General features: G+C 36.4%; 1 protein-coding gene across 1 annotated transcript in view; it reads left to right on the forward strand.

Moving 5' to 3' along the window:
• THEMIS (thymocyte selection associated) overlaps positions 1–27,564 on the forward strand; it is a 207,061-nt gene that overhangs the window by 98,036 nt on the left and 81,461 nt on the right. Inside the window, exon 4 of the mRNA XM_012435113.3 lies at positions 5,158–6,206. Within this exon, the coding sequence (XP_012290536.2) occupies positions 5,158–6,206 (1,049 nt within the window). The remainder of the gene's footprint in view (positions 1–5,157; positions 6,207–27,564) is intronic.

The raw sequence follows: 27,564 nt of genomic DNA on the forward strand, positions 1-27,564 counted from the left end.
CCCTTAGAGTTTCCATCTCTCTGCTTACATCACCCATCTTTCCCTGCATGTTGTCCCCTTTTTCCATTATACTCCTTAGCATGATTAATTATATTTTAAGTTCCTGGTCTGATAATTCCCAAATATGTGCTATATCTGAATCTGGCTTTGATGCTTGATTTGTCTCTTCAGAGTGTGCTTTTTTGCCTCATACTATAGGTTGTAATTTTTTTTTGAAAGCGAGACATGATCTCTCAGGTAAAAGAAGCTGTGATGAATAGTTTTTAATGTGATATTTTATGTTTATCTCTATGGAAATTAGGCTGTGTTTATAGTTTACTATAATGGTAGGTGTCAGCAGCTACATTTTCATGTAGTGCTCTTGTTTTTGTCTGCCCTGTTGTCTTCAGTCTCCAGAAACTCCTTCTTAGGTACTGTATTAAATGCCATTCTTTGAGTTGTAATTTCCTGTTTTTATACAGGAGCACTGTTGATGTGGTCCTATGGTGTTGAGGGGGGATTTCTATAATGCTATGATTAGGTTTCAGTTTTTTAGTGAGCCTGTGTCTCTAGGCTGTGACCTTCAGAAGTGTTTCTCATCATTTTTGTCCCCTTTGGAAGAGACAGAATGGCTGGTGGAGGCTTGAGTTGGGTATTCCCCTTCCTTTATGTGGAAGTACAGAGGAGTTTGGAGTTGGGTATTGTCTTTTCCCCACATAGAATATTAGAGGTGGCTTGGTTGGGTAATTCTCTTTCCCCATCACAGTTAGGCTCTGGTAAAACACAAATTGGTTAGGCTGTGCTAAAATAGTTTTCCTTGAGGACAGGCATTTTTTAAGGAGAACAGAATTCTCTGGGTATATTTCAGAATGGTTGCTTTTTCTCTCACCCTGCCAGAAGCACAAGTTTTCACTCTGAGAACCTGGATGGGCCCCTGAAAGTATGACTCAGAAAAGTATGGGAGGTCCTGCTAAACATGCTCCTGCCACCCTGGGAGTTTTATCTCTTAAATGATTCCACGCTTAGTCCCCAGGTACCCTTGTGTTCCTCCAAGTGCTGCCTCCAGCAGTGGTTTTTGCTCCTAGTGAGCTATGACTGTTTATATTCACCTACCTGTTTAGTTTCTGGGGTAGTGGTTTGCCGTGTGACCTCAATTCTCTGGTGAATCTAAGAAGAGTTGTTGATTTTCACCACACATGCTATTTCCCTGTATTGGATCTTCTCTTTAGGCATAAATGTCACAATTTTGCCTAATTTTTTTTTACTAAAAAAATTTAGATGAAATAAATTTTACTTTGTTCATATATTTATACCTCAGTATCTCTGTTATGTTGTAGAAATTAAACAACACAGGTATTTATTGCATTGAACAGCCATTGATTAAGTTAAACTGCAATCTTAAGAGACATGTCTTAAATATGCAATACTTGCTATGAATAGTAGCAGAAATTTTAACATTGAAAACATTTTTTCTCCAATAAAATTTTATATAGAATTTGTTTACTGAATTGCTTTAATACTCACTCATGGACTTTGTTCTGGCAATTATTTTTTATTCATTAATTCATTTATTGAGTATCCAATATGTGCCAGGCACTATTCTAGACATTGGGATACATTGATGAAGAAAACAATGAAAGACTTCTGCCTCTGGGAAGGCATATGTTTCGGTTTACAAACTGAAACAAACAATAGACAATGATCATAATATAAATCAGCAAGTTATATGGAATGATAGAAGGTGAAGGGCGACATGAAATAGAGAAACAGAAAAGGGCAAATAGAAGAGAAGCTTGCAATTTTAAATAGAGCATCTAGAGTAGGTCTCATTGCTAAGATGATATTTAAGCAGACTTGAAGAAGAAGAGGAGTTGGCTGTGAACATGTCTGGCTGGAGAATGTTAACAGGCAGAGGGAAATAGGCTATGCAAAGATCTGACTGACAATGAGGAGGTCTGGGAGACAGTGGAGAGTTAGAGTGAGACAGGAGTAGCAGATGGGGTCCAGGTGGTGCCAGGGACCAGGTAAGGACTTTGGCTTTTGTACTAAGTGAAAGGACTGACACTGTAGGCTTATAAACAGAAGACAGACATAATTTATTTAGCATCTAAAAATAATATTTGTCTTCTGTATTCAGATTTGACTGCAATAATACTGTTTAGAAAGCCACTGCAACAGGCCAGGCAAGTGATAATGTGGCTGAGACCAGGATAGTCCTGATGTAAGAGATTTCAGGTGTTAAAAAAGAAAAACGCTAAGGCTATCTCTGAGATTTATGGACTGAAAAAAAAAGGAGAGTTTCCAAAAGCTGAGACTGGGAAGACAGTATATAGCTTAGATTTGGGGGGAATATTAGATTTCAGTTTAGGCATGTTAATTTTGAGACATCTATTAGGTGTCCAAGTGGAGATCTGAAGTAGACATACAGCATTCAGGAAAATGATTTGGCTGGAACTATACTTTGGGTAGTCATCAGCATAGAGATGATATTTAAAGACATGAGACCACTTAAGATCAGTGTAGGCGTGAGTGTAGAGAGGGAAAAAGAGAACCAAGACACCCTAAAAGGTGTGTGTGAGGGGTGGGTGGTGTTTAGGGAGAAGAAACCAGCAAAACTGAGAAGAATCACAAGTGAGATAAGGGGAAGATAAGTGAGAAAAATGTATCAAAGAAGAGGGAGTCTAATCTACTTTGTCAAATGCTACTGATATCTTAAGTAAAATAAGGCTAGCATTATTTCAGTAGATTTAGGCACAGAAGTATTGAAGATAGGTCAGTAATTGAATACAAAACTTTAAGAGTTTAGCTAGCATAGCCTGTGTGCTTCCTCCAGCAGCAGCAAAGTCCTCCAATCCATTAAAGCTATTCCTAGCCCGCAGCACTCACCGTGTACAAAGAAAGATTGGGATCTGGCTTGTGTTGAAACTCTAATGTTCTGGTGGATCAATTCTGAGTTCTCAGGAAGTTCTTGATGGGATCTATTCTACCAATCTCTAGCTGTTCCCTAGACTTGAGTAATGAGCCTATCTAGAGCCTATCTAGAATTCTTAAACCTAGCTCATTTTGATTCATACAATGAGGATTTTAGTTTCTAAACTTATCTCGAGGTTCAGGGAAGCCAGTAGGAGCAATGTCAAAAGTTAGTATATGCTAAACTTTATAAAATAACTTATTAATGTAAAAAGTGTTCTTTCAGCCATTTCTCTTTTTCCTAAAAATTAAAAAATTCTTTATGATTTTACAGACCTTCAGCTTACAGGCAACCACTGATTTTTTTTTTATTACAAGAAAATAATACGTTTTTTCATGCTGCATCTTCAGAAAATCTATAATTACACTGGATATATAAGTAATATTATGTAAATCATAGGGTTTTTTGATGCTGCATAAGCGGTTAATAACATTAAAATTAGTAACATACGGCCGGGCGCGGTGGCTCAAGCCTGTAATCCCAGCACTTTGGGAGGCCGAGGCGGGTGGATCACGAGGTCAAGAGATCGAGACCATCCTGGTCGACATGGTGAAACCCCGTCTCTACTAATACAAAAAATTAGCTGGGCATGGTGGCGCGTGTCTGTAATCCCAGCTACTCAGGAGGCTGAGGCAGGAGAATTGCCTGGACCCAGGAGGCGGAGGTTGCGGTGAGCCGAGATCGCGCCATTGCACTCCAGCCTGGGTATCAAGAGCGAAACTCCGTCTCAAAAAAAAAAAGAAAAAAATTAATAACATACATAATATTTTATAAGAAGATATTCTATCTTCTAAGTCTTCCATATTGTTCATTTTTAAAAGCATGGAGAGAAGAAAAAATGACAGAAGGGTGGCTGGAGATATTGCAAATCAATGCCAGGTCATGAAAATGCTGCAAAACTTATGTCAGTAAATTATCAAGAAAATATAGACTATTATAATACCTTGTCAATATTAACACATAACTTTATTTATTATTTTTATGTTTTGAGACAGGGTCTCAGTCTGTCACCTAGGCTGAAATGCAGTGGGTGTGATCATGTCTCACTGCAGCCTTTGCTTCTCAGGCTTAAGTGATCCTCCCACCTCAGTCTCTTGAGTAGTTGGGACATACCACCACCAGGCTCAGCTAATTTTTTTCTATTTTTTGTACAAAGACAGAGTTTCACTATATTGCCCAGGCTAGTCTCAAACTCATGGGCTCAAGGAATTCTCCCACCTCAGCCTGCCAAAATGCTGGGATTATAAGCATGAGACACAGTGCCTGGCTAATACATAAGTCTATTAATTCAGGACCATTTATAATGATACTATGTTGGGTAGTATATGAGGAACAGATAAGCAAATGCAAGATAATATTTTAAGTGTCTCTGTAGTCTCAAAGAAAGACTCATGAGACAGTGGGTGCTTGGAAAAAATACAGATGTCCCTTAACCCCAGTGATGCATAAGACAATGAATACATTGGTGAGTACCCTCCAGCATACCTAGGGCTCCTGAATGGCTCCTCTGATTGTGACTCATTCTACACCACTCCTTTTGTAGGCAGGTATAATATAACACCAGTGGAGGAAGAAATAACTTTGACCTTGGAAAAATATTGCATCTTCGTATTTATTTTCAGATATTAATCTCAACTAGCTTGTATCATGATTTTGCAGTATTGTTTCATCTCACAGGATATGATTTGGTATAAAGAATATATGTTTTTGGTCAAAATTTTCTTCTATGATAATTTGATAAATAAAGTCTAGACCTCAAGAGCATGACTTAAAATGACCTAATAATTTATAAACCTTCATATAAAATTTATGAACATGTTTACATACATATTCACACACATATCTATGTTCATGTATGTTACAAATGATAAAAGTATATATATAAACACAGGAATATTTTACACTAGAATCAAGAGAGTGATTGTGGATCAGTAGAAGTGAGGATGTGATTTTGAGGAGGTTCCCTAGCGCTCCAAGGTATTGGCTACTGTCATTTCTTATACTGAGTATGGACTTATGGGTATTGGTTTTATATTCAATCTCTTTCATCTTAAAATTTGAAAAAAATGAAAATCACACATAAGAAATGATATATTATGATCATCTGAGTTCTTTATATTGAAAAAGAAATTTATGGCACCAGGAGAGTATCTTGCAGCAAACAGTTTGAAGTATAAAATATAAATAGTGATTTTTTTTCTTTACAGTTCGAAAGGATGTAGTCCGCATCCTCCCCAGTCTAGATGTCGAAGTCAAAGACATTACTGATTCTTATGATGCTAACTGGTTTCTTCAGCTATTATCAACACAAGATCTTTTTGAAATGACCAGTAAAGAGTTCCCCATAGTGACTGAAGTCATAGAAGCACCTCAAGGAAACCACCTGCCCCAAAGCATTTTACAGCCTGGGAAAACCATTGTGATCCACGAAAAGTACCAGGCATCAAGAATCTTAGCTTCAGAAATTAGAAGCAATTTTCCTAAAAGACACTTCTTGATCCCCACTAGCTATAAAGGCAAGTTCAAGCGGCGACCGAGGGAGTTCCCAACGGCCTATGACCTAGAGATTGCTAAGAGTGAAAAGGAGCCTCTTCACGTGGTGGCCACCAAAGCCTTTCATTCCCCTCATGACAAGCTGTCATCTGTATCTGTTGGGGACCAGTTTCTGGTGCATCACTCAGAGACGGCTGAAGTCCTGTGTGAGGGAATAAAAAAAGTGGTGAATGTTCTGGCCTGTGAAAAAATTCTCAAAAAATCCTATGAGGCAGTGCTGCTCCCTTTGTACATGGAAGGAGGTTTTGTAGAGGTGATTCATGATAAGAAACAGTACCCAATTTCTGAGCTCTGTAAGCAGTTCCGCTTGCCCTTCAATGTGAAGGTGTCTGTCAGGGATCTTTCTATTGAAGAGGACGTGCTGGCTGCTACACCAGGACTGCAGTTGGAGGAGGACATCGCAGACTCTTACCTACTCATAAGTGACTTTGCCAACCCTGCGGAGTGCTGGGAAATTCCTGTGGGCCGCTTGAATATGACTGTTCAGTTAGTTAGTAATTTCTCTAGGGATACAGAACCATTTCTAGTCAGGACTCTGGTAGAAGAGATCACTGAAGAGCAATATTACATGATGCGGAGATATGAAAGCTCAGTCTCACACCCCCCACCTCGCCCTCCCAAACACCCCTCAGTAGAGGAAACAAAGTTAACCCTGCTAACCTTAGCAGAAGAAAGGACGGCGGACCTGCCCAAGTCTCCCAAGGTAAGGCTATGGTTTTGCAGTCTTTCCTCTGGAGTGTTTTCCTTGAGGCAATGTGTTTCAAGTCTTTTCTGAGTGTGTTTTGCTTACTTTTCTTTCTTTCATGCCATATTTGCAATGAGCTATTCTGATATGCAGTAGATGAATTAACATCAACAGTATGTAAGCTGTTGCAGCATTTTATATTTTGATGTGGCATGAAGTTTAATATTGAATTGGAAATAGCAGAGATGACATTTGGATATGATGACCGAAATTGCCTTTTCAATGGTTTTTGGTAATTAAGAATATTTTATAAAGTGCCTTAGAAGCAAATCTCTTTTATTTTAGAAGTGCTGTTAATTTTTTTTCTAAGTAAAATTTAATACCTCATCCAGGAAATTACCATACAGTAAACTCCCTTCTTCTGGGGATGGTGACAGTGGGGGTGGGGGGGTTACTGGTAGCGTGCATCTATAGCACATGTCTTCATTTTGTTTTATGTGCAGAAAGATGTAAAAATATCTTGGCAGAACTGTGTGTGAGAATGTGAGCATCTGCCCACATTCTGCTTATCTTAGAATTGTAATCTTTAACAGTTCTATTGAAAAACAAAATCAATAAAACTGCAGACAGTATGAAATCATTACAGAATCAACAACTCCATAACCACTCTAAAGATTTTGGAGGGTGATTCAGCTTCATTTCCATTTGTGGTCTTTGCCTCTTGAAAACTGCCTTCTGGCTGCCTGCAAAGTGCTTGCCCTTACACCATGATGTGTAGGTCGTTTATGCAGCCGTGGTTCTGTGGCGTGTGGAAGGAGTGCATTCTGGTCTGGCAGATGTTGTACTTGCAGCTTAGAGAAACAAAGCAATTAGTAAAACAAAGAGATGCTGTGTTTACTCTCTATGCTCAGGAATAATAGCAGCCTTAGGCTTCAAGTATATGGATATGGAAATACTTTTATTTCTACGTCTCAGAGATTGCATTCTGATTGTAGCTAGGGAAATCCAGTAAGGATCTCCAAAAGCATCTTCATAAAAAGATAAAACAAGCAGAAATTTTCTCCCCAGAAAAACAGTTTTGAAAGAGTTATTTGATATAATATAATGGTTTCCAAATAGTGTTGATTAACATGTTGCTATTATTGTGAAGGGTATCTTCGACTTCTCCTGTTTAACATATTTTTATTACTGAACTGAATAATGAGAAATGAAATGAGAAATGAAATGCCTTTTTTGTTTTTTAGTGGTAGACAGAATGATTCCACTGTCACTCAAATATGTATATGCCTAAATTCCCAGAACCTATGAATATGTTACATTGCATGGCAAAGGAGACTTTGCACATGTGCTTAAAATTAAGGACATCAAGATGAGGAGATTATTTTAGAATATCCAGGTAGGTCCAATTTAATGAGTCCTTACAAAAACCTTTCCAGATAAGATCAGGGTTAGAGGGACATGTAACTACATAAGAATGGTCAGAGATCCAACATTGCTCATTTAAATCTGAAGAAAGGGATTCGTGAACTAAGGAACACATATGGCCTCCAGAAGTCTCTATAAGATGAGGAATCATATTCTTTCCCGGAGTCTCCAGAAAGGAGTGTAGCTGACAGCACTTTGGTTTTAGCTAGTGGGACCTATGCCAGCTGCTAACCTATAGGACTGTAAAATAATAAAGTTGTATTATTTAAGCCACTAAGTTGATAATAATTTATTACAGTAATAGAAAGCTAATATAGGACATCAAATTGAGAAAGAGGAATAAGTAAAAACTGTAGATAGTGAAATCTATATGCAAGTCACTACTTGTTTCGCTGGAAAAGTTTTTTTTTTGTTTTTTTTTTGCTTTAAATGAATTTATTAGTTCATGCACCCATGGAGAACCTAAGGGTACAGCTAAGCTTCAGGAATAATTGGAACCAGGGTTACATATTGGCTTTCTTTTCCCGGGCTAACTTTCTTAGGTTTTTTTTCCCAGACTACTGCTAGGAGTTCCTGCATTTCATCCCTACAGAAGAAGATAATCTCTTTGGCTCAAAATTTAAAAAGGAAAGGACCTCGACTGGATTAACGCTCATCTCCTGACTCAACCAATTTATTGCTTACTCCAACTAGAGGCATGATTGTAGGGTATCTGTTTGTGCTATTATAACATAATACCACAGATGGAGTAATTCATAAAGAACAGAAATTTATTCTTTTACAGTTCTGGAGGCTGGAAAGTCCAAGATCAAACTGCCAGCAGGCTCTGTCTTTGATTCCAAGATGGCCTCTTATTGTTCCACTCACTGGAGAGAAGGAATGCTGTGTTGTGACACAGCAGAAGTGGGGGAAACCTTTTCACAAGCCCTTTTCTTAGTAGCATTAATCCATTAATGAGGGCTCTGCCCACATAACATAAGCACATCTCATTAGAACCCACCTTCCAACGGTGTTAAGTTCCCAGCTTATGGATTTTGAAGGGAATAAAACATTTAAACTGCAGCAGTTGAGAGGAGAATGAGGCATGTTTGCCTCTAGTATCTAGAGATATAGAATTGCAGGGTGTGAAGATGTGGAGATACAAATAATATATGTCCACTACCATCAGGAAGAAAGGAACAAGAAAAAATACTGGACCACACAGAAAGCACTCATAGGAAGAAAAGGTTAAAAATTTAAAAATTGCTCTTTGCCAGACCATCAGATAAAAATGGTTTAAGTGTTTTATTAGGAGAGAAATTCACTCTACTGGAATTCCAGTAGGATTCCAGATACTTAATAATTCCTGCTTTTTTTTTTTTTACTGATCAGATCCCACATGGATTCTTGGTGTTCAATTCTGAGTCCACTCTAGAGACTATTAACTGGAGTTTGTAAAGAGCTATTAAAGATGTTAAGAGTTTCTGGTGCCATTTTCATTTGAAAAATTGTTGAAGACATTGAGTGATACTCTAAAATTGGAAGACTTGATACTAGATGATATTAATTATTTTATACATACAAATAGTTGCTTTGTGGTAGAGTATAGACTTATATTCCATTACAACATCTTCAACACTGGGTGAAAGTTAAAGGGAGGACAAATTTGGTGTAATATATGGAACAGGTTTCTTGTCCCCAAGATGTTTATAGCAGAAGATAGGAAATTATGTCAGTGATTCTGTCAGGGAATCTCTGCTTTGGTTGAGAATTTATCAGACAGTTGAGAAGAGTTTACAATTCTTTGTTTATGAATAGTTCCTTTAATTCTAATGTGATAAAACATTATATTTTCTCTGAAATCACTTTAAAATGTCAAAGGATGCTATAATTTACCTGTATTTAGACCCACTGACCTTATTCTCAGCAATTATTTTTCACCATGAAGGCAGGAATCTGCTTAGTACATTGTTTATAAAACTTAAACAGAAGCTCTTTCAGTTGCTTCGTGATCTACTCCAAAAAGTCTTGCAACTATTTCTCATTCTCACAAAGTCATTCTTTCATATATTCCTTTTATGTTTCTTCTGATATTTATAATATAGCCTCTTCTATCGTGTGTGCGTTTGAAGAACATTTTTTATACTTTGTAGGTAGGAAGCAGCCACTGAAAATAAGCCTCTCAGATTATGGATTATATATGCAATATTGCTTTAAATTTGGATAACAAATGGTAAGTATTATTCAGAGTTTAAATATTCAAACTCATTTAGCTCATTAAAATGCTGTTTTACATGCACAGAGAAGAGTCCTAGATGCTTCATTATATGAATTTACTTTTGCCTCCCCAATGGATCATTAACTTTCCTAAATCATTTCTTGCATTGTTAAGTAACAGACAGATGTATGGGCAGTCTAAGTAAGAATCTAAAATTCACTCTGCATTAGCCATATTAACCTATAGCAGGTTTCTCCTATTGGTCACGAACACTACTAGCTCATCTAAAAAGTTTGGAAATTAAGAATACATGAAGACAGGTTACAGGAATTTGGAGAAACAGAATTGTTTTCCAAGGTAAGACTGGCAATTGTTCTCCAGCTTTATCAATATCTAAAAAGAAAAAAATAGATTTCTGTAGAAACTATAGAATTATAATTTCAGTTTGGAAAGGCCAAGAGTGGGGGGATGGTTACCAACAGGATTACAGCCTACTTCAAGACCTATGAGGTTTTACGTGAAATATTATAGTTGTTCTTTAAATGTGATAGTTAATTGTTTGTGAGAATATTTATGGAATCTAACAAAGGAGTGGGAATAGGCCAGGGGACTCCTCAAAATTTCCTTTAGGTTGATGACATAAAGCAGAAAGAATGTCTTTAGAATCTGTGCATCTGAATTTTTAATCTGATGGAAACAATATTATAAAGTGACTAAATAAATGAATCTAAGCCTGAAATTGTGTTCTAAATAGAAATGTTGTCTGGTAGATTCTCCTTCCTTGAAGGTTGGTTTCTATATCAGAAGTGGTTTCAGGTAGTTTGGAAGAACATATCCTCACTGGGGTTTTTGCCTGTCGTGGATATATATAGCTATGACTTCTGAGTGCCACACAGGAGAAATGCAACTTCTGTATTCTGATGAAAGGGCCTATAACCAGACAGAAAAACAAACCTTTGGTTGAAAGATGAGATATTCCATGTCTTCAGAGACTGCAGCTGGGACCAGAAATCTTGTATTTCACTAACTCTGTTTGGCCATTTAATGCCCAAGTGTCCACTTTGCTGCCTGAATTTCTAGATTTCTGTTGGACAAGAACACCCATAGGAGACATTAAGGCAAAGAGCAAGGGAGGCAGTAATGGCAAGGCACTGTGAAATGAGCAGAAAAAAAAATCCTGCACCAGAATGAGAATGAAGGCTGAAAAAGGCAGAAGGAAAGCAATGGTTTCTGGGAAGTGCAGAGAGAACACTTCAGCAGCTGCTACTGGTGCTAAATTGTCACTTCTGATCTGGTGTGACAGTTACAGTGGCTGAAATGTGCTAGAGAAATCCACGTTCCTGAGCTAAATCTAGATCATTAGAGAGTAGTATTATATTCACGTGTTTGTTATCAATAGGGTTTGGTCACAAATGATGTGACTTGTTTTTGTTTTCATTAACCTATGTAGTATAAATACATTAAGAGTGTTTGAATTTGTAGCTAACTCTGAACTTCTTAACACACACCTTTCTACTCATGGTAGGTCCTTTTCATGTAAGATAGGAGCTGTAATTCTTATTTCCCTCTGAATTAGGGAAGATTATTGTTATAGAGTTTTTCAAAGACCCAACACAATGAAGGTGGGATATGGACATAGTTAAATATTGGATTTTTGAATCTGAAAATAAGAAAAATAAAGGGAACTTTTGAACTTCCTTTAAAAAATAGACAAATTTTTACTATGAGATAAAATGTTAGCATTTTTTTTTTTTCTTTTGTGAGACGGAGTCTCACTCTGTCAATCAGGCTGGAGTGCAGTGGTACAATCTCGGCTCACTGCAACCTCTACCTCCCGGGTTCAAGCAGTTCTCTGCCTCAGCCTCTGGAGTAGCTGGGATTACAGGCACCCACCACCATGACTGGCTTATTTTTGTATTTTTAAGTAGAGATGGGGTTTCACCATCTTAGCCAGGCTGGTCTTGAACTCTTGACCTGATGATCCACACACCTCACCCTTTCAAAGTGCTGGGATTATAGGGATGAGCCACTGTGCCCGGCCAATTTTAGCATTTTTTAAAAATGGCTGTTTGAGCTTTCCTTAAGGCAAGACACATACAGATTAATAAATCATGGTTTTTAAGTTGCCTGAGGTCTGCTGTCTAGTAAATGCATGGGAACTAAGGAAGTGAGACAGACAACTAAGGAAGTGAAAAAGATGGAAGAGGGCAAAGGATGAATAAAGGAAGTGCTGGGTTGAAAGTTAGCCAAACTTGAGTTATAGCTGAAATCTTGAAAGTGCAAATCTGTGCCCAATGGCATGTGTGGAATATTTATAAGCATTTTGTGCTTCTGGAGTGAGAGAGAAATGATCTGAATTTTAGTTTTGCTCTAGGCATGACATGTACTATGTTGTTACTTCTGTCTGGATAGCTGGATTGATATTATTGAGTTTTAAATGAAAAAGAATTGGTTAAACTAAAATATTCACAAATATCACCTGATTCCAGGGAAATTTCAAGAAACAATGAACAAGTCATCACACTAATAATAAAATACTAATTTTCTCCAGATAATTTGTGGCTAAAAAACGTGATTTTCATTCTGGCATGATTGAAGTACACTTCCAAATGGAAATACTTGAATAAACTAAAATTTTGGTCCTCTTTGAACTTTAGAACAACTGAGCATGTTCTCACATTGGGGGCGATGATGAAAAACATTAGTTAACACTGTTTCCCCACTCCTTATCTATAGTGTCAAGAACAAAAACACCACCAGATATGTGATGTCATATTTTCAGTGTTACTGAGTAGTACTTTTTTGGCAGAAAAAAAATGTGAATTTATAAAATTTATTTATTTTCTCAGTAGATTGGCAAAAGGCTTGAGCAAAATTTAGGCTAAATTACTTTGCATTATATTTTTGGCCTGTAAGAAAATTGTAATAGTTTTCATCTACTGAAATGTCCACTACATGTAAATTCCTGTTTGAAATGGTGGCAATAACAGAAAAATGATCAGTTCAATACACAGTATGTATAAAGTGAGGGCATTTGAATTGCCAACTTCCTATAATCTCTATAGAAATTTTAATTCCTGTAATCACTAAGTTGTGTGTGGGCTCACTAGATATTTAAGTTCCTGTTGTTTGAGCTTATTACATTCAATTTTTCTTTTTAATAAAAAAAATCAAAAGAGCAATTGAAGAAAAGTAGAAGAGATAAGTTCCAGTTGGCTATGCAGTTTTCAAACAGATTTATCTGAATTTTCCATTTCTATATTTGTCAGTTGTGAGTTCATTTTAGAATAAAAACCTTGCCTAAAAATAAATTGATAAGACATAAGTTATATATTTGAGCAAATAAGTTTTGCTACAACACCCCAGTTTCTTGCAAGCTAACCATTACTTTTAATCTTTGGTGATATTTTCATTGATATCAGACCTACATCAATAGACATATTTGTGCTTTGCTTCCAAAACCAAATTTTGCTAGATAAATATTAGGATAGAAAATAAGCACAAGATGGCTATGAAAGAATGCCTAAAAATAGGCTTCCTAAAATCAGTATTTTTCTTCCAAACTTTGAAAAGTAAAAAACATAAGAAGAAAAAGATTTTTCTTAGAAATAGAAGAGAGTAGAAAGTGAAAATGAACTTTAAATTTAAGAGACCAGAGGGGGCATAAATCTCTAAAAACTCATAAAGAAAAGTTTCATGCATGCGTTAAGGAAAAACTCACAGCAGACCTTTACAGCCCTAAACTTTTTCATATACTTCGTCCAGAACGTAACTTCAATATGATCATGATGTCTTAGAAACTTTCTAAGCAATACTTAATTAAGATACACTTCTAATAAGACAAGTTGCTTTTAGCCTCTTAGTAAGAGGCTAAAATAATTCAAATGCTCTCATTTGAGATATTTACCATTACTCTCATTTGAGATATTTACCATGAGCCAATTACAGAGACAATTTTAGATCTGATGAGAAGAGAACAAAATAAGAGGAATTCTATATAATCAGAAGGCTGTTGACTACAAAATCAGCCAAACAAGAATCAATTTGTTTATTAAAGACCACAAGAAATGTATAATAAATCTACTGCTATTTATGAAGGCACACACAAAATTGAAAAGGGCTGATTGTAAAATTATGAAGTCAAACTATATAAAAGGAATAAATATTTGTTCTCTTAGTGTAATTGAAAAGATACAAATATTATTCTGACTTGTGACATTATGCTCATTCAGATCACTAAACTTTACATACCATTTTTCCTTAATAAAAGTTTGTTGTTGTTATCAAATGCTTTTAAGAATTGTAATTCATGTCTTAAAAGTGTGCAATTACCAGTTGTGAAATAGGATAGAACACAACATCATGTAAGATGTGTTCTCTCAATTGTTATCCAAGGCTGAGAACTACCCTATCCAAGCTATTGTTCTCTTCGTTGGTTCTGATTCCAGCTTTTCTCCTCAGCTAAAATCATTTCTGTATTTTCCATTCATACTAGACTCTGCTCCAACCAAATTCTCACAAGGTTGTCAGACATCCTGTGTTCAATAATAAAATATCCAAAGGTCTGTGATCCAGACTGATCTCAATCTTCTGTAATAAAAACACCAGCTGCTCATTACTGAGCTGACACTATACCAGGTGCTTACATGTATTAATCTCTTATTTAATCTTCCACATTGCTCCACGAGATGGACGCTGTGATTATCTCTATTTTGCAGATAAGATAATTTAGGCTGAGGGGTATATGAGGTGTATCATGGTTACCAGTGATTCTCAGGTTGCCAGATTTTATGGTCAATCCTCAGTCCTCATATTATTTGAATACTCGGTAGTATATGGCACAGTTGAACACTACCTACTTTTTAAAATCCTTTCTTAGCGTTCTGGAATATTATGCCTTCCTGGTTTCTTTATACTGCAGTGGTTGTATTTTTCTCTCATCCTTTTTGGTGGCTCTTCTCCAGTCTTCCTTAACTCTTAATGTTCAAGTGCCTTTGAGCTCAGTCTTCGGTCTCTTTTCTATCTATGCCTACTTTTAAAATTCCTATCCACACTCACAAATTTCTTATTTTATGCATATAAAATGGTGAGTAGAATTATTCATGTATATGGATTCATTAAGGAAGGCAACCAGAAATGGTATCTTATTTTTCTGTTAAAATTTGCTTAAATATGTGTAAATGTCATTTTTTAAGGAGAGTTCAACTCCTGAGAGATCCTAGCTGTATCACTGTGTCTGTTCTGCAGCAGTTACAGTTTTCAGCTATACCTCTGGAAGAGATTAAAGGTCAGGGGAAGTGATCAGGTAAGGAAAGAGACTTCCTACTGACATGCTATTCTTATGAATGTGGGCTTATCATGCATAGGACTTTCCTTTCCTAATCCAGTGATGAGAAGAAAGTTGAGAATTTCTTGAACTCTCTAAGAGACATTACAATTTAGCTGATGAACTTTGGCATCGGCAAAACTCTTTAGTAACAATTCAGGATTTAGCTGAAATGAGCTTCAGGAAGTAAAATTAAGAATAGGAGTAGAACTAGGACTATTAATTTGAATACCGTATGGAGTAGGTGATAATATAAGATCCAGAGAGAATACAAAGTCTTCTCTTCATTAAGGTAGATAGGGATGTATAACAGGAGAAGATTAATAAAGGGTTAATGTGTTCAGGAGCACAGAATAATGAACACTTTTGTAATAAGCAAAGAAAAATTTAGAAAATTTTTCCTTTACTGCAGTTACATAGTTCTAGTTCTACATCCAAAGTGCATGGTGGCTACATAGAGGAAAACTGGAACTATGTAATTGCAGTAAAAGACTGAGGTAGGTAGTAGAGACAGAAAGCAGATCAGCATAGTCCTAGAGAGGTAAGTAGGCATAACACTGCCTACTGAATGACAAACAGGCATGAGGAATGTTTTTGGGTGATGAAAAGGTTTTAAAACTAGATTATGGTAATGGTTGCACAGATCTATAAATTTATGAAAATCATTGCATTGTACACCTAAAATGGTGACAACATTGATCATACCTGAATGCGGCTATTAAAATACTCTAATTATAGCACAGATAACCAATTCAAACAGAGGCAGGGAGACCAATTAGGAAGCTAAACTAATATAACAGAGAGGATGGATGCCTGCCTCTGTGAATGAAAGACACATATTCAAGAGAATTTTAGCATACGGTAGGTATAGGATGTATGGTTGATAAATTATAGAGAATAAGAAAAGTGCAATATAAGGAAAGCATCCATATTTCTGACATAAGCATCGGAATGGATGGTTCTGAAATTGATTAAAACACATTCAGAAAATTCACTAAAAAAACACACACACACAACATAGGTAGAAGAAGGGTATATAATTCAGGTTCTCTAGAGAGACAGAACATTTCCCTTTCCACAATGTAGTTACCTGGTAAAAGGCCAGAGATCTCCTTTTACCTCTGCAAGGATGGGAGAAAGATTCACTGGATAAATTGTCGGTAACATAGTGGGGTTCTTCCTCAAGGGGTCCTGGCCTTCCTTTCATTCAAGGGGTTCTGGGTCTGTAAATTGGCTCGTCTGGAAATTGATGGAGGGGCCATGATTCTCTGTTTTTATAATTCAGATTACTCTTTTGTCCATTCGGCCTAGAAGTTTCCTGTTTGTATAATTTAAGGAGGAATGTATTAGACTTTCTATCAATGTCACGTCTAGGAACACCATGATTAATTAGCCAATGCCAGAGCTCTACACAAGTCAGACTATTCTGATTGCCTCTTTGCCTCTGCTGTCTATTACAGTAGCTATACCCACCTTGCCTTTGATGATTGAGTGCCGTTACTTGGCCCCTCCCACCTCAGGATCCGATTATTCCCACTATATTTAAATTTTGTAGTTGAATGACTGTGGTTCCCATTGCTAGATCTGACTTACAGAGAAGAGCAATTACAGGGCTCTTCAAATACGCAGGTGTTGCCCTCATAAATTTATTTTGTAAGGCATTGGTCAAGGGTATATCTTCTGGACCCTCCCAGCTGGGATGAGTAGGTCTGAAGTGACTAACCCACTCTACCATCCCAGTCTCCCTAAACCTTTGGATCCTTTCCTCTACATTAAACCAAGGAGATCAGGCCTTTCCAGCTTGCTCACAGTGGACCAGCTTCTAATCTATATTTCAACAAACCAAGCAAATAAACTATTAGAACCTTTTTTTAACTCCCCGAGCTACAACATTAATGCAGAGTTCCTACTTAGTGGGCCCAAATCAATAAATTCAGCCTGATGCAGCCCTATGTTACTTCCACTATTATCCCACACCCTTAATATCCATTCCCATGCCTGTTCTCCAGATTTCTGTTTATACGAATTAGAAAACTCAAGCAGTTCTTGAGTGTAGCACACCTCCTCATGGGTCACATACTCAACCTCACCTCTAGGGGCCTGCCGGAACTTTAGTCTAGTTATAGGTTTAGAAGCAAACAGGGGTGTTGGGGGTCACTCCTCAAGAGAATCAACATTATCTTGCCTGGCAACTGCCTCAGGGAGGCCATCACTGTTGCCTCAGGCAGTGCAGAGTTTATCTCCTCAGACAAAGTTGGAAAGTCTGATGGCAGCATGGGTAGGGGAGGGGATATTGTCACTACTGGGGATGGGGAAGATCTTTCTTCTGGCAAAAAAGCAATAAAGTTTCAACAGAGTTTACAAACTCAGTGTCCCCAGCTTCATCAGGGTCCTCCCACACATCCCCATTCCAAGTTGCAGGGTCTCATTCTTTTCCAGTCAATGTCCTCACTTAAACAGTAGACATCTGGTGAGGCTGTGAATGCATCTTTCATTGCAGGTCAAGCACTTATACGATAAGAGCTTGTATCTGTTTTTCCATAATTTCAGCTCTTTCTGTACAAGAAACCCAGGCAATCTTAGCAGATTTGAGGTTAAGCCAGGAGATAGAATCCTTGATTTCTTTCATCACTTTGTCCACTGAACTTAGGAGCAACTAAGCAGCTTTATTATGTTTCTTGTTTCTCACATATGGTCAAGGTATTATGTATAAAGTCACTAAGCTCCTTGCTTCTCATGAGCAGTATATGCAGAGTGTAAAATCCATTTAAATTGCATAATTCTTCTAAACATTTCATGCCAAGGACTATCAGTGTTCTCCACACTATTAGAAGTAGAGTCCTTATCACTTTTGGATCTAAGCATATTAAGCAGCCAACTCCAGAAACCCCCAAACCAAAGAAAGAACTCAATTCTTAATATTCTGTTCCTTTAGAAACATTCCTGGTACCAAAATCTGTATTAGGGTTCTCTAGAGGGACATCTGTATATATATATTCCATTAGTTCTTATATATAATATATATAAAGGGAAGTTTATTATATAAATATATATATATATATTCCATTAGTTCTTATATATAATATATATAAAGGGGAATTTATTAAGTATTAGCTCATAGCATCACAAGGTCCCACAATAAGACATCTACAGGCTGAGGAGCAAGAGCCAGTCTGAGTTCTAAAACTGAAGAACTTGGAATCCGATGTTCAAGGACAGGAAGTATCCAGCATGGGAGAAAGATGTAGGCTGGGAGGTTAGGCGAGTCCCCCCTTTCCCATTTTTCTGCCTGCTTATATTTTGCTGTGTTCTCGACTGATTAGATTGTGCCCACCCAGATTAATGGTGGTTCTGCCTTTCCCAGCCCACTGACTCAAATGGTAATCTCCTTTGGCAACACCCTCACAGACACACTCAAAATCAATACTTTGTATCCTTCAATCCAATCAGGTTAACACTCAGTATTAACCATCACAGATGGTTTTACAGAAGCAGGATTAGAGTTTAATTTAGTTTGGAATGTCTGAGCTGAGAGGCCTAGTATGATGTTAATCATGGGTCTGTATTTTGGAAAGAAATCTAAGAACGATGATTCAAGTGTCAACAAGTATGTGGTAAATAATGTTCTTTGAGAGAATGAGATAAAGCTAGAATGGGTAGCTCATGAGAGAAGAAGATGGAATTTTTTTTTCTAAGAAATCCAAAATATAAGGAACAAGGAAAATACATTTAAAAAAATAAAAGAGATAAGAACCAGAGGTCTTATTAGCTGAGTGCTAACAATGAATCGGTCACTATTCTGTTTTCTAAATGCATCAACTCATTTAGTCATCTACAAAACTAGTGAAATTCATCCCATAATTATTATCATCCCAATTTTACAGGTTAGAAAAAGCTCATCAACAGTGGATAACTTTACAAGACTGTATATATTAATTATTGCTTTTCAGGTATAAATAATGAACAACATTTTAAGGGACTCAATACTATGAAGATTTGTGATTTTAGAATCAAAATTCAAGCCATGGCTAATTGATGCTTTTTTTTCTCCTAATGAAAATTTGTGGACATCATTATGACTTCATTGGTCACTTAAGATTTCGTGGATCTATAACTTGTCAAAGAAAAATTTTCTGAAATACATCATCCTCAATTGGCTCCTTTTTCAGAAATATGACTTGTTATCATGGTATGGGTAAAGGACGGTAGAGAATCAAGAACTACAAATAATACACAAATGTGAGATCTCTATCTCTATCAATTGCACTTATTTAATTGGTCAGAGAAATCATAGTCCATATCTTTGTTAGAGTGAGAAAGTGTAATATTCCCTTAAGCCTGGAAGTAGAGGGAAACTGGGTACTAGTGAACAATATAAGAACTATTACAAGGTCCAAAAAGAAAAAGAAAAAACAAAAAAATTTTTCACATTTAATATTCCTTCTCTTATTTTCTTATTTCTTATCTTTGCAAATGCTGCCATCATCTATTGACTTGCCTAAACCAAATATTCAGGAACAGTCCTTCCTTTTATATTTTTATTTTTTTTCTCTTTCCATTTGTCAGTCATCAAATCCTGTAGGTTCCATTTCTTTGACATTTCTTGAATATATATACCTCCTTACTTCAGGTCTTCATCATTTCTTGTCTGGATTATTGAGACCATCTCTTAACTAGTGCCAATTAAATAAGTGCAATTGATAGAGATAGAGATCTCACATTTGTGCATTATTTGTAGTTTTTGTTTCTGATAATCACATTCAAATTTATTATCCACGTTACTGACAATTTCGTCATTCTAAAAGGAAAATGTCACCATGCAGCTCTCTGGCTGAGAACCAGTTGTGGCTTTCCTTTCAATTGTTTATCATCCATCCCGTATTTATTTCTCAAGCCTTTCTGCTCTCCATACCTTGCCTCACTTTTACACATTTAGTATTTGGCTATATTAAACATTTTCAGTCTGCAAATACTTTATTCTCTTCTGGGTCCTTAATTTTTCAGTTCGTATTTTGTTATTTTTATTAACAACCATTTATTGAGGGCTCACTAACATCTAAATAAATAATTCTCATTAAATGCTTTCCATATCCCTGTGAATTTATTAATATTGCCAGTGTATAGACATGAACACTGAAGCTCAGAGAATAATTATGAATCTTATTTTAAATGTGTAATCTTAGTTTGTGAAAGATCTGAGGAAAGAGAACTAGTACTCGAGTGTGAGCTAGAATTCGAAATCATTCTTTATTTAAACCACTCTGTGTTGTAACGTGTTCTGGAAAATTGTCCAGTTGCTCTTCTACCTCCCAGCCCACAGTTTGCAAGTCTGATTTTGGTGTTCTTAATGTGGGTTTTCATTCCAGGCCTTACTAATTACTATCATAGCTCTTACTATAAAGCATTATAATGGGCTCTCCAAAATAGTTATGCATTGCTTAATGATGGGAATACCGCAGGTATATGCATCTTTAGGTGTTATTTGAACATTATAGAGTATAGTGTACTTAAGAAAACCTCGAGGTTATAACCTACAGGACACCGAGACTGTAGGGTATAGCCTGTGGCTTATAGGTTACAAACCTGTGCAGCATGTTCCCGTACTGAATAGTGAATGCAATTGTAACACAACAGTAGCACTTATGTATCTAAAAATAGAAAACATACAGTAAAAATACACACCTGTATAGAGCACTTACCATGAATGGAGCTTGCAGGACTGGAAGTTCCTCTAGGTGAGTCAGTGAGTGAGTGGTGAGAGAAGGTGAAGGCCGAGGACATTACTGTCCACTACTGTAGACTTTACACATACTGTACTCTTACTCTACACTCAATTTATAAAAAACTTTTTCTTTCTTCAATAATAATTTGACCTTAGCTTACTGTAACATTTTTACTTTATAAATTTTTTATTTTTTAAAAACTTTTGACTCTTTTTTGATAATACTTAGCTTAAAACAAACCCTTGTACAAATGTACATAAAAATATGTTTCTGCATTTTTTATTCTATATGCTTTTTTCAAATTTTTTTTTTTACATATTTTACTGTGTAAGCTAAAAACTAAGACACAAACACACACACACTATCCTAGGCCTACACAGGGTCAGGATCATCAATATCACTGTTTTCCACCTCCATGTCTTGTCCCACTGGAAGGTCTTCAGGGGCACAAACACCATGATGCTGTCATCTCCTATGATAACAATGCCTTCTCTGGAATACATTCTCAAGGACCTGCCTGAGACTGGGTTATAGCTAACTTTCTTTTTCAGTAAGTAGAACTACACTTAAATATGATGAAAACTATAGTAGAGTAAATACATAAACCAGCAGCAGTCATTTATCATCATGATCAAGTATTGTGTACTGTATATACTTGTATGTGCTATACTTTTATATGACTGGCAGCACAGTAGGTTCGTTTACACCAGCATCACCACAAAACTGTGAGTAAAGCATTAGTTACATTACAACATTATGACAGCTACAACATCACTAGTCTATAGGAATTTTTCAGTTTCTTTATAACCTTATGGGACCACAGTTGTGTGTGTGATCTGTCCTTGATGGAAATGTCATGAAGCACGTGGCTATATTTGTGTTTGCTTCCTTAGTGTTTTGGAAAGTTTCTGGTACATAGCAGTCACTCAATACATGTTTGTGGGAAGAAGAGATAACATTATAATTTCTTTTATTTTTTTTCCAATTCAATTCTTTTGCAGTCCATGTATTTTAAAAAGCCTGAAATTTTGTCACATTGATCTTTTCCACTTAGGTACATGGAAGTATTAAATTTTTGTCCACCTTTTCACTTGTTCTTGCTTCTAAACTGCTATTAAACTTATCTTCATTCCAGTGATTAACATGTTCATCACGTATGTTTATTTCTAGTTTTTAAATAATTTAATTATCTACATATGCACACACATATATACACATATGAAGACACATAGGCATACATATGTGTATGTATACATATATATGTATATATATACACATTCATATAGATCATGTATATGTATATGTGTATACATGAGTGTGTATCCATTATACACTGCTGAACTCATTTGATATTTATAAAGGTGATTCCAAAATATCTCAATATCCCTTATTAAATGATTCTTCTCAATTTTCTGATGCTTTTTTATTACATAATAAATTTATTATGTAGAGGTCTGTTTCTTAACTACTTAGTCACTTCCAGTGATGTTTTATTTTTTTGAACTAATATCACAACTTTAAAATAAGATCCATTATTATGTGTTTGTATATAAATATACATTTTTATGGTCTTAAGAGTAAGGCATGCTATTTTAGAAAAGAGAAAAAAATGAAAGAAGAGAATAAAATCAGGAGCAATTTCATCACATCAATATTTTATAGTATCGATATATTTCCATTATTCATTCATATATAGACTCAGACACACATACATGCATGATTCTGTATTCAACTGTGTCTGTGATAAAGTGACATATGTATACATATGCATATGTACACATCTGTGTGGTCTAACAGATTGTTTCATTGACTTTTCATCTTGGAATTATACCAGCAACCCAAAGCCTCAGAACAAAATGCAGGCCCATGAACCCCCACATTTTAAAGTGAGTTGCAGAACTGTCTATGCAGGACTTGGAAGGTGAAAGTGCTATAATTGATGCCAGCAGTATTAGCTAGTCTCCCATCTTGGAAGCAAGAAGCAAGTGTTCTTTAAGTGCTAGGGCTTTTCTTTCACCTTGGGTCAAATAAGAGAAACATTGAGAAGTTAGCAAAATGAAGAGAGAAGATTGTTTTATAGATGGTTGTTAACCATATCCTGTGAATTTTTAGTCCCTGGCATTATGGGTAAAGGAAGTTGGGTTTTTCTCCCTCATTTGAAGTTATGTGATGGGATCTTCAAGTGATCCATTTGGAGGCCTTGCCAATGGGCTGTGGGAGTTGGAAGAAAATAGAAGCTGACATTTGACCCTTATCTGCAAAATTTAAAGGTAAGAGGCTGTGACTAGAGCTCCTCCTTGCCTGGGGTAAGTCACACTGAAAGAAAACTGCACTTCTCTCAATAGCAGAATGAAAATGTGGGTTCTCTAAAGACAAGATGTGAACTTGAGAGATGGAAAGGGACCTTGACTAGTGATATCCTTTCTGAAGTAGAAGCACTGAGGGTGATAGTAAATTCTTAGCCTTAGGCAAAGAAACTTGTGTGGTTCCCAATGGGATGGTTTCCCATTAATCTGCAGAAGTATCCTATGAATAAAAGGGTTGGTTTTCAACTCCTGCCATTTCAAAATTACAAATATGTTAGCGACTCAAGAGTATGTATCCTTTCTTCTTATTCCACCTTCTTCCAAGGCCCTAAGCTGGAGAAATCAAAAAAGAAAAGTTAGTGAGTGGATGCAGGAGTTGAAGAGAGCTCATCATTAAGCAGCCAAACATTCTTCTCATCTGTAGATTACAAATATGTTAGCGACTCAAGAGGGTGTATCCTTTCTTCTTATTCCACCTTCTTCCAAGGCCCTAAGCTGGAGAAATCAAAAAAGAAAAGTTAGTGAGTGGTGCAGGAGTTGAAGAGAGCTCATCATTAAGCAGCCAAACTCTGCTTCTCTTCTGTAGACTTAAAAAACTCAAGTGGGATTAAGCCACTGCAGGAAGAAGCCTTGACTTAGGGAAGGATTCTGAGCTTTGTTAGTATGCTAAACTGAGCTCGAGTCAAGTGGATTTTTATAAACCATCTACTCACTAAAGACTGTGGGATTTCCCCATGATTTTATGCAGAGTTAGAATAACCACTAGTTCCCAGCGATTTGAAGGGATATAAAAGAGTGAAAATCAAGGTGGCTCTTGTATATACACTGTCAAGTTCAACTTAATAAATTGCTGATGAGTATGCATGTTTATATGTTCTGCATGCTGAACATGTGTATATACTGTATATACCGGTGTATTTATGTGTGTACGTCTACATATATTAGTGTTTATGTATGTGTATGTACAATGCAATTATCTCCTGTCATTCTTTGAATGTCAAATTTTGTTTTAATATCTAAATAAAATCAAATAAGCTCTCAATTTCATATAATGCTGGCAGTGCTTCCTCCATTATTTCCAAAAAATTATGTGGGATCTTTACATTTTCTCCTTTTGTCTCCTTTGCTTTCTTGCTCTTTACTCTTCTTGAGTTTTCAATCACCTTGGGTCACTTCAATACAGGCATTCCAACTGCATAGGTTGATCTGGTCTTTAGTGCCCCAAACTATCAGTTAAATTTGCCCTTTTTTATTTTTTAAGGAGCCACTAAACTGCACTTGTAGGTGAACATAAATTTGGTGAAGGCTTGGTGATAATAGCTAGGAACACGAAGTAAAAGTTCTAATCCCTAATGCCTAATGGCCCATAACTCGAAATCTTAACCCTCTTCAAGGATTTTTATCTCACAAAACAAATGCTTTTCCACCCAGGATCAACCCACATTGGTTATTTGCTTAATAATAATAATAATGAATCAAATTCATTAGAAATGCTCATTATCATATTTAGTTCTATACTTTTAATCTTAGAGAGCCTTACTTGCCTTGAAATCAGATCCACTATAATGTATTCTAATTCTTTATTTTCTTATTTAAATTTTTAATCGGTGAAAAAAATTTACTTTGCGTATAGTATGAGGTGAAGATCAAACTATTTTCACAAATAGTTACTGTGTTTCCCCAGTACCACGTATTGACTAAACGACCCTTTACCTGTCTGTTCTGGAAGCAGGAGTTACCTAATTGTCTTAAACCAGTATCAGTTACTCACAATGTAGGACTTTCTTGTACATTCTAATATGAATATGTATTAGGTTGGTGAAAAAGCAAATTCAATGGCAAGAACTGCAATTACTTTCGCACCAACTTAATTTTTCATCTTCTTCTTGGTATTAATCTTTTTTCTCAGTAATTACTTAGATTCTCAGCTTCCTGTTCTTTCAAATGAGCCTGCAAAACACTTTATTAACTTCAAAAAAAAATCTGATGAGATTTTTTATTGAAATTAAACTAAGCATATGAATTTGGGAGAATCTGAATTTTTATAATATTTGGTTTTCCCATCTTGGCAAATGGTTTGGTAGTATATTTAGCTAGATCTTCTCATGAAAGCCATGTGCACATTCCTAATGATTTCTGGTGTACTTCTGACATATCTATAAACTCATATTGGAGATATCAGATCATTTTCTTGAGCATTAGGAACTTTCAACGCTATGAAACTGTCTATGGTACAGAATTTATATACTCACATCTGAGTAAAACCAAAGATTATGCATTTTAACATGATGATCATCTGCTTTCAGTCAAGTCTTTCTTTCAGCGAGTATCTGTTACTATATTTTACATACTGTTTTATGTGCTACTTGGTCGTCAGTAACAAAACATCTCAGTAAATGGTTTGATACTCCTCTTAATGTTTACATTGTCATGGAAGTAAATGATCAGGTAAATGTTAGAGCATTAACAGTGCAAGAGGAGAAGGACTAAGTGTTTGAGGGGTGTAGAATAATTTTTGAAAGAATACCAAGGTGTACCTTACTGAGAAGATGACATTTGTACAAATACATGAATGGGTAAGATGAGATATGCATAGTGAAAGGAAGGGTTCCAGACAAAGGAAAGAGATAATCAACACATTAAGGCAGGACTGTGTCTAATGTGTTCAAGACAGTCAGAGCCAGGCATAGTGTCACAGTCCCAGCTACTCAGGATGCTGAGGTAGAACAGTGTGGACAATATACTAAGACCCTGTATTAAATAAAAAAGCCAGCAGGCCAGAAGGCTGAAATATAGTGAATGAAATGGATAAAAGGAGATGAAATCAGAGAGGAAATGCGTAAGACTGATTGTGTAGGTCCTTGAGGTTGTTTTAGTAATCTTGGCTTAATTTTTCATGAAAGATGAAACAATTAGAGAATTGAGTAGAGAAATTACATAAACTGACTTACATCTTTTTTTAAAATTTATTTATCTTACTTTAGGTGCATACTATATCTGGCATTTCTCCCCATGTTAACCCTCCCCACCCCTCCCACCCTTTACTGTCTCTCCCCTACCCCCACCTACTGCCCCCACTGTGTGATGCTCCTCTCCCTGAGTCCACGTGTTCTCATTGTTCAGCACCCACCTATGAGTGAGAACATGCAGTGTTTGGCTTTCTGTTCTTGTGTCAGTTTGCTAAGAATGATGGTTTCCAGATTCATCCAAGTCCCTACAAAGGACACGAACTCATCGTTTTTTATGGCTGCGTAACTAACTTACATCTTAAAGGGCTCATTTTGGCTTTTGTGTTGAGCTTAGACACTAGGGGAGCAAGAATAGAAACAGAAAGGCCAATTAGAAGGACTGCCATCTTGACGCTGCCGTGGGCCAGGAAGATAGCAATGGAGATAATAAAAAATGGTTAATTCTACACCTGCTTTGAGTGCAAAGCCAAAGGTGTTTCTTTCTGGTTGCATTTTCCCTTTTTCGTTAAGTAATCTTCATTTTGTAACTTCTCCAATTCTGATTTAAAATCTAGCTTACTTCTACCTGGGTTCTGTTATTAATAGAATTATCTTCTTTTAGGCTTTAAATATGATGCTTTTTGGGGGGAAAATGTTGAAAGTTTAATCTGGAGTTAGATAACTATAGTGGGAAAAACCAACAACAACTTTGTCTAGAAATTTGGAGAATATGATTCTCATTCCTGGCTCTGTAATTGGCTTGCTCAGTGATCTGGGATAATCTTATTGCCATTGCTTATAAAATGAGGCTAGCATAAATGATCAGTACTATTACTTCTAGCTAAATATGCTACCAACCTATGATTCTGTACTTGTGCACTGGCCAGTTAAGAGTTGAATAATAAATTTTAAATAAAAAATTTCAGTTGAGTTCCTTGAAATACCAATAGATTGCTTTGTTATAGCTGAAAATTTTTAAAGACAAGAAACAGGAAGGACCTCAAGTGAGCCTGCAGTATTTTGGGGGATGGTAGTCTTCTTAGTGGCATTCACTGTAAGTTTCTTTGTCCTTGGCACCCAAATAGAAGTCCTTGTCTGTAATGTTTGATTTAATTGGGCCTGCTTTCTCTTTTTAATCCTGCATATAGTAGAAACTTGGTTCCTGTTTCCATCTTTTCTTACCTTCTCTGGGAGGATTTTCCCAGGAACTGCCTCTGTTCAGAATCACCTCAACTCCCCCACTTCAGTCCTGCACTTCCAAAACCTGATTTATTATGGTTGTGTCACTCCATTAGATGTGTACATGGAGGTGCCCCAACAGCTTTTTAATCTATTTGATCTTAAAGTTTTTCTTTGTTTGTCATTCTTCTTGAGAATCTTCTCCATGCCAAATCCATCCCAGTGTTTCCCCAACTGGGACACATTGTTTGCATGTAGCTTATCCCTGTTCT

This window comes from Aotus nancymaae, unplaced genomic scaffold, assembly GCF_030222135.1.
Source record: "Aotus nancymaae isolate 86718 unplaced genomic scaffold, 86718_ANA_hifiasm-v0.15.2.pri h1tg000040l, whole genome shotgun sequence".
In the NCBI taxonomy this organism is placed as follows: Eukaryota; Metazoa; Chordata; class Mammalia; order Primates; family Aotidae; genus Aotus; species Aotus nancymaae.